Source organism: Rosa rugosa, chromosome 7 (assembly GCF_958449725.1).
Source record: "Rosa rugosa chromosome 7, drRosRugo1.1, whole genome shotgun sequence".
Lineage (NCBI taxonomy): Eukaryota > Viridiplantae > Streptophyta > Magnoliopsida > Rosales > Rosaceae > Rosa > Rosa rugosa.
This window is the reverse complement of record NC_084826.1, coordinates 17,232,331-17,239,132: the sequence shown is the minus strand read 5'-3', so window position 1 is coordinate 17,239,132 and position 6,802 is coordinate 17,232,331. Positions and strand designations below refer to the sequence as shown.

Sequence of the window (6,802 nt, the reverse complement as noted above, 5' to 3'; positions counted from 1 at the left end):
GTGGGTGTTCTTAAAGCTATGAGGTCTTTTAATTTTGTGTTCTGCTTGCTTCTAATGCACAAATTGATGAAAATTACTGAAGTTCTTTGTCAGACATTGCAACGAAAATCTCTTGACTTCGTACATGCTATGAAGTTTGTTGGACATACAAAATCATTTCTTCAAGAGATGAGAGAAGAATGCTGGGATGACTTGGTAAGAAATGTTGAAACTTTTTGTGAAAAGCATGATATTGATCGATATGCCTGATATGAATGCTCGTTATAAGGATGGTACAGGTTGTCGTTGCCAACAAAGAGATTTCATTACAGTTGAGCATCATTACCATATAGATGTCTTCAATGCTTTAATTGATTTTCAGTTGAGTGAGTTGAATAGAAGATTCTCAGACCAAACATCTGAACTTCTTATACTTAGTTCAACCTTGGATCCTCGTGACAACTTCAGAAATTTTAAAACTGAAGATGCATGCAATCTTGCAAAGAAGTTTTATCCTGAAGATTTTGTTGATAGTGAAATGTTTGCTCTAGAATTAGAGTGTGCATATTATGAGAAAGATATGCGTAGTGATCCGAAGTTCCAGAATTTGGAATCCATTTCTGATTTGTGCAGAATGTTGGTTCAAACAAGGAAGTCAGAATTTTTCTCTATGCTTTATAGATTGATTTGTCTAGTTTTGACTATTCCTGTTTCTACGGCGACCACTGAAAGAGCATTTTCAGCTATGAACATCATTAAGAATAGACTTAGAAACAAGATGGAAGATGAGTTTCTTGGTGATTGTATGGTCCTTCACATTAAGAAGGAATATGCTGAATCTATTGACAATGAATCGGTAATCAAAGAGTTTGAAGCTTGTGGAACTCGTAGAGTTAGATTTAGTTAGTTTAGGTTCTTGAATTGCATTGCACGTTTATTTTGTTGTTTATTTTGTTTTTCAGTTTTGTATAGATATGCATTTGAGGGGTAAGACTCACTACATCCCCCCTTGACTAGGTGTACCTTTTTTAAAATTAATAAAATTCTCTCGCACCGTCGAGATTCTCCATAATATATATATATATATATATATATATATATATATATATATATATATATATATATATATATATAATTTTGTGTTTTTTTTTTAAATCCTGGATCCGCCCCTGTAATGGATGGTTCATTGTTATATTATTTTGATTAAAAAAAGACCCTTCGATGAATTTCCTTTTGTTTTGTCAGAGAAATTTGTTTAATTAGGCAATTGCATGCATAAATAATTCAAAGCAGAGAGCTAGTTGATCAGTAGTATATATATATCATTTTGTTCTAACGTTGTTTTGATGTATGAATTATTTTCTACCTAGAAATGGGGTGCAGCTATTACAATATTTCATTTACTCATTTCACCTTAATTATAAAATATTGATATCAGAACTCGTTGGTTTAATTGTGTACTCAAGTCTCGGCAAATGACTTTCCATGTATCACACATCCTTAGGGAAGGGAACAAAGTAGCAGACAAGCTGGCTAATAATGGTGCTTTGCATGATGGAGCGGTATGGTGGATTGCCCTCCCGTCCATTATTACTTCTGAGTTTGGTCATGATTACTCTTCGCGTACTAGTTATCGGTTTTCTTAGTTACTTTGTTTGGGCTCTTGGTTTGAGTCCCAATTTGTATTGCTTGTTATTTTTTGTCTTACTTATTACTTTGTTTGTATCGGATGCGGTCTTGGCCTAGTCCTCCGCTTCCTTTTGCTTTTGTTCTCTTTCTCTTGAGCTTGGTTTGGTTTGGTCCGCCAGCTCTTTTGTAACCTTATTATTTTTCTTAATAAAATTTCAGGGTAGGACGTGGAGTTAGTCCTATTTCCACTTCCTTAAAAAAAAAATAATAATAATAAAAAATAAAAAAAAAACTTTATAGATCAGAACTCAATAGAGTTGATTACAATCATATCGTAACACATCCAAAACAATTTCTGGAGCGTCATCCAAACTAGAGAAATTTGTGCTAGCCTCAAGCCAGAATAGTCGTTACATACCCTTCCGCTGCCATATACAGACAGAACAAGAAGATGTGGTAGTACCCACAGTGGTACATAGAAATTGGTCAATTCATTGAACACTCCATGCTCCGCCATTACAGAATAGCTTGAATCCTCCTTCAGTACTACTCCAGAAGATTCGCTAGTACCACATGTGACAAACCAAAATGTAGTTCGAATTAACCCTCCGGGATCCCAAATACGAAACCCTAAAGAATTAGAGTCCATCAGTTTGGTCCACAAAAGGGCCCAAATACAAGAAGTATCCAAAATATTTTCGACACCCAAAGTTTTCCAACTGATCTGGGTCTCGGACATGAGTTGGGCCACCCAATAGATTTGGGCCACAAATTGGGCCTTGAAAGTGATCTGGGCACCCAACCCAAATCTCGCCGTCCTTCTCCTGTATTGATCATGATCGCCGCCGCACGTACCGACTGCCGGCCGGCCTAATTTAGAACCCTCAGACGCGAAGCCCAGGCCACCGCATTTTGATAGCTTCGTGCCTTTGTCGCTAACGTGAAAGCCATCTTCGTGTTCCTTAGAGACTTCGCCATAGATCCGACCACCGCGCATAAGAGAGCATGGTATCTCGGAACCCATTGCCCCATCACCACTAGTAGCTCCTCAGATTTGCTCCGTAACCTCAATTTTGACCAATCATCCTTGAGCCGCCCTCGTCGTGGCCGGGCCCGAGCTGAAATATCCTTCCCAGCAATCAGACGCTGGAAGGCCATACCGCCCCAACATCGGAGGTCAGTTTTCCTTCGAGATTCTTCTTGAGAAAATCGGAGATCTTGATCGATCGATTCAATCTGCCGGAGAGATTGATGTGGTTTGGAGTTTGCTGAAAAGAGATGGCGTTGGAGGGCTGAGAGGCCATGAAACGTGGAGAGAAGTAATTGGTATCTTGGCATATTGACTTAAGCCCTTCCAAATTGCATAGGCATTGAACTATTTGACAAGGAATATTAATTGTGTTGGAGACTTAGAGTTGATGCTAATACAATTGCAGAACCCCTAGTATAGCTTGTTTTAGTAAAAAAAAAGTAATGTGCATTAAGAAATATACCCAATTTTGTCACCCTATTCTGTATACATTTTGCGGTCATAAACCATTGGTACTATGAAATCAGCCAAATATGATAACAATTTCCGAAATGGAGATGAACGTGTAGGAACTGTGTGTTAATGTTTGTGCATTGTTCTTATCCATAATTCAGAAGTCAATTGTTTCAGGTAATTTTTTTTGTTTTTTTTGTTTTATGAACAAGGTTTTAAACCCTAATATGCCTTTCTGGATTTTCCGGATCCTAATCTGAAAGTCTCTTTGACCCTAATCTAAAAGCTTGTAAGAGTGGAGTGATTTTCATCTTCAAAATTAATGGGAACATCATCTTTTCTAAACAAAGGATCATAATCGAATTCAGCATTCAAATCACACGTAATGACTTACCTCGGCATACTAAACATAGTAGTCACTATTTGAGTGAGCAATTTAAAGGTTCTATGGAAAAAAAAAAAAAAGAGAGCAATCTAAAGGTGTATGCCAAAGAAGCATGAACTGAGCTCCTCGAGAAACCGTAGTGCATCCATACAAATACAAGATCGGGAGTTCGGGACAGCTTATACTAGCATGGTACTGGACTACTGGCACATCCCATGTTAGAAGAACCAACGCAATCGGCGATAATTACGAGGTATGCCCATTTCATCACCGCTCAGAGGAAGCACCGGTCATCACTAGAGGTGACTGAAGCGATCTTCATCCCAACCAATTCCCACCTCCAAAACCTGAACTGCAAATGGTTTTTTTCCATCTCCGGTCACACCAAAAATGATTTCATCCACCCTGGATCCCCTTTAAAACTTGAATCTAGAACCTACCGACATACCCATGCAAGCTGCCGAACTAGGACATTAAAAACATTTATGTAGCAAGTCATGTATCATTTGGAACACAAATTTCAAACCGAAATTATGAAGATAAAAAAAGTATGGACTAAAGTTAAAATTTCAATTTCAAGTTAGTAGACCCAATCCAATACTCTCCATTGTGGGCCGAGAACTTGCGGCCCAGAGTTTACATAAACGATTTGTGAGGTATGAGAAATGCAACCCTAGCCGAAGCTTATAAAACCCTGAGGATCCCATTTGAGGCTCCCACAAACAAGAGCCGCCGCAAGATGCAGATTTTCGTGAAGACCCTAACGGGGAAGACCATCACTCTCGAGGTCGAGAGCAGCGACACCATCGACAATGTCAAGGCCAAGATCCAAGACAAGGAAGGCATCCCCCCGGACCAGCAGCGTTTGATTTTCGCCGGAAAGCAGCTCGAAGACGGCCGCACCTTGGCCGACTACAACATCCAGAAAGGTCTGTCCGCTTTCTCTTTCACTTTGCTTCTGCGTTTCTGAATTTGATTTCGAAACTGATTGGATTGATTTCTGTGGCTTCCAGAGTCGACTCTTCATCTGGTGCTGAGGCTCCGTGGAGGTATCATCGAGCCTTCTTTGATGGCCTTGGCTCGCAAGTACAATCAGGAGAAGATGATTTGCAGAAAGTGAGGCTCTTTTTTCCTAATTGAATCTGTTTATTTGTGTTTAGGGTTTTGGCTTGAGAAAAACTGAGGGGACACTTACTTAGCCTCCTTTGCTGTTAATGTGCAATTGATGTTATACTTGTCCCAACAAGAAATTCCCATTCTATTAACTTTGTCAGCTGGGCTTCATTACTTGCAGTTGATTTTCATGAATGGAACATCGTGTTGTTTTTGAAATGTTAGCTTTAGCTAGATTGGTACTTATTTGGTTGAAACTCTGAATGATCACATTGTTTGCTAGATATCTGTTTGAGCTAATTTATCGTGTTGTAATGTGCTTGAACTTGATGTGGCTATTGACTCTGCTAAATTGTTGATTGGTATTTTAGCTTTGTACGATTAGTCGTACCTGGTGGGACAATTACTTAGCCTACTTGCTTCTCAATTGCAATTGAGGTTATGCTTGTCCCCACATCAATTTTTCATTCTATTAACTTTGTCAGCTGGACTTTATTAACTGCAGCTGATTTTCATGAATGGAATATCGTCTGTTTTTTATTTATATGTGAGGATGTGTGAAAAAGTGTGAATGTTGTTTCTAGATCATGATAGTTACCACTTCTTCTTTGCAGTTAAATAGTTCTAGTTACTCTCAAGTTTTTGTGGATTAGTCTGATTCGATGGATGTTTTAATGTCTTGCTTTCATTCATGTGATGTTTGGAAATTATATGATGCGATGATGATAATAAAGATGAGAAATACTCATTGATTGCTGTTGCAAGATGAATATCTAGATCTATGGTTCGTATTCACTGAGCATCATTGCAGTTTTTTCTTTTGTCTGTTTCTATGATATCTTTTTAAATCGAGGGACCTATGGAGGCAGCGTATATAACAGTGCGCTTTCATCCAAGTTTGCCTTCGAATATTGTGCTGAAAGCAGATCGCCGAAACCCAGTTTCATAGATGGGTGTCGGTTTTTATTTCTGGATCAATGTTTTCTACATCAGATATTTTCTTTTCTTTATTGAAATTAGGTTTTATGCGAAGGTCCCAGCGGAGGGGAAGCCACTCTTTAATTGAGGCCTCTCTAACATTTGAAAACAAACCTTCGCATAATCACTTGCCAAATCGTACTACTCTCAGAGTTCTGTTTCTTTTCTGAGTGTCTTGAACCCTTGGCTACATTTTTCCATTATGCACAAAAGTTCCAACCTATCAAGATTTGTTAGTGCATTTGAACTCCGAAGGGGCAATAGATTCTTTTTTTGTTAGTTTTAAATGGAATTACGGCTTCAATTTTCATTTAGTATTTGTCGGTTTTTTTTTATGTATGTTAATCTTCAATCATGTTGAGTTCCATCTGAGAATATATTGCTGTGCTTTTTCTACAATCTCTGTTTCTGTTGCATTTTGTATGCTGTTGTAGATAATTGTGTGCTGCCAGTTAGCCTGTGTTTTGATGATGCGGATTTTGGTGTAATGGGGCCTCAATACTTATCTTTGTATTGTGTAATACGACCAGTTTCTGTTGCCAACTCCTAATTTTTTGTTCTTGTGGCCTTTCAGATGTTATGCTCGTCTGCACCCAAGGGCTGTCAACTGTAGGAAGAAGAAGTGTGGCCACAGCAATCAGGTAAAATTTTATAACTTATTGTTGCGGAACCCGATTGAAGAAATTGCAGTGGACAACTTGGGATATTTTTGAGGAGAACTGAAAGTGTTTTTTTTTTTTTTGGTTTCTTGCAGTTGAGGCCAAAGAAGAAGATCAAGTAAACTGCTTGAAGTTCTAGGCTTGAGTTTGAAGTTTATATTTTGGTTCTACCTTTTTTGATAAATCAGAATTTGCTTTGTCCAATAGTGGAATCATTGTAGTTTATATTAACCCTACTGGATTTGGGATGAATTTCATGTTTGATAATATTCTACCATCATTTTATAATAACCAGAAACACTTGACAAATTTTCACGGTTCTTTATTCTGTCACTTGATCATCATCAAGACCTTAAACCAAATAACTTGGACAAATTCTGGGAGCCTTATATACGTGTCACATTTATTTACATTCGTCTCTCATCGACGACTGCAACGATTCATGCCAGCTAGTTGCCTTTGTACACTCGACTTGCCCCTCTTGCTTGTGGTACTATGCCTTTGCTTCATGAGGTTGCTCCTGGAATCCCTCATGCCAGCTAGCTGCCTTTCTACAGTCACCTTCCCCTCTTGCTT

The 6,802-nt window shown here is 38.4% G+C and overlaps 2 protein-coding genes and 3 non-coding genes across 5 annotated transcripts; all 5 read left to right on the top strand.

Moving 5' to 3' along the window:
* The first annotated feature begins 202 nt into the window (after positions 1-202).
* LOC133722938 (uncharacterized) lies at positions 203-886 on the top strand. The gene has a single exon (XM_062149785.1). The coding sequence runs from the start codon at positions 203-205 to the stop codon at positions 884-886; it is 684 nt and encodes a 227-aa protein (XP_062005769.1).
* Positions 887-4,119: 3,233 nt separating this feature from the next.
* On the top strand, positions 4,120-6,535 carry LOC133721988 (ubiquitin-ribosomal protein eL40 fusion protein-like). The gene is made up of 4 exons (XM_062148770.1): positions 4,120-4,405; positions 4,490-4,592; positions 6,142-6,208; positions 6,322-6,535. The coding sequence occupies exons 1-4, from the start codon at positions 4,135-4,137 to the stop codon at positions 6,346-6,348; spliced, it is 468 nt and encodes a 155-aa protein (XP_062004754.1). The 5' UTR covers positions 4,120-4,134; the 3' UTR covers positions 6,349-6,535.
* On the top strand, positions 4,693-4,794 carry LOC133724001 (small nucleolar RNA snoR99). Its single transcript, XR_009853420.1, has one exon. It is a non-coding gene; the product is annotated as a small nucleolar RNA snoR99 (small nucleolar RNA).
* On the top strand, positions 5,017-5,118 carry LOC133724000 (small nucleolar RNA snoR99). The gene has a single exon (XR_009853419.1). It is a non-coding gene; the product is annotated as a small nucleolar RNA snoR99 (small nucleolar RNA).
* Positions 5,615-5,764, top strand: LOC133724013 (small nucleolar RNA snoR145). The gene has a single exon (XR_009853432.1). It is a non-coding gene; the product is annotated as a small nucleolar RNA snoR145 (small nucleolar RNA).
* Positions 6,536-6,802: the final 267 nt, after the last annotated feature.

What these genes read in the sequence shown, in the direction of transcription:
- LOC133722938 (XM_062149785.1), top strand. Translation starts at nt 203, where the DNA reads ATGTTGAAACTTTTTGTGAAAAGCATGATATTGATCGATATGCCTGAT.
- LOC133721988 (XM_062148770.1), top strand. Translation starts at nt 4,135, where the DNA reads ATGAGAAATGCAACCCTAGCCGAAGCTTATAAAACCCTGAGGATCCCA. An exon ending in CGACTACAACATCCAGAAAG is followed by an intron (nt 4,406 to 4,489) that starts GTCTGTCCGCTT and finishes TGTGGCTTCCAG; the next exon opens with AGTCGACTCTTCATCTGGTG. An exon ending in AGTGTGGCCACAGCAATCAG is followed by an intron (nt 6,209 to 6,321) that starts GTAAAATTTTAT and finishes GGTTTCTTGCAG; the next exon opens with TTGAGGCCAAAGAAGAAGAT.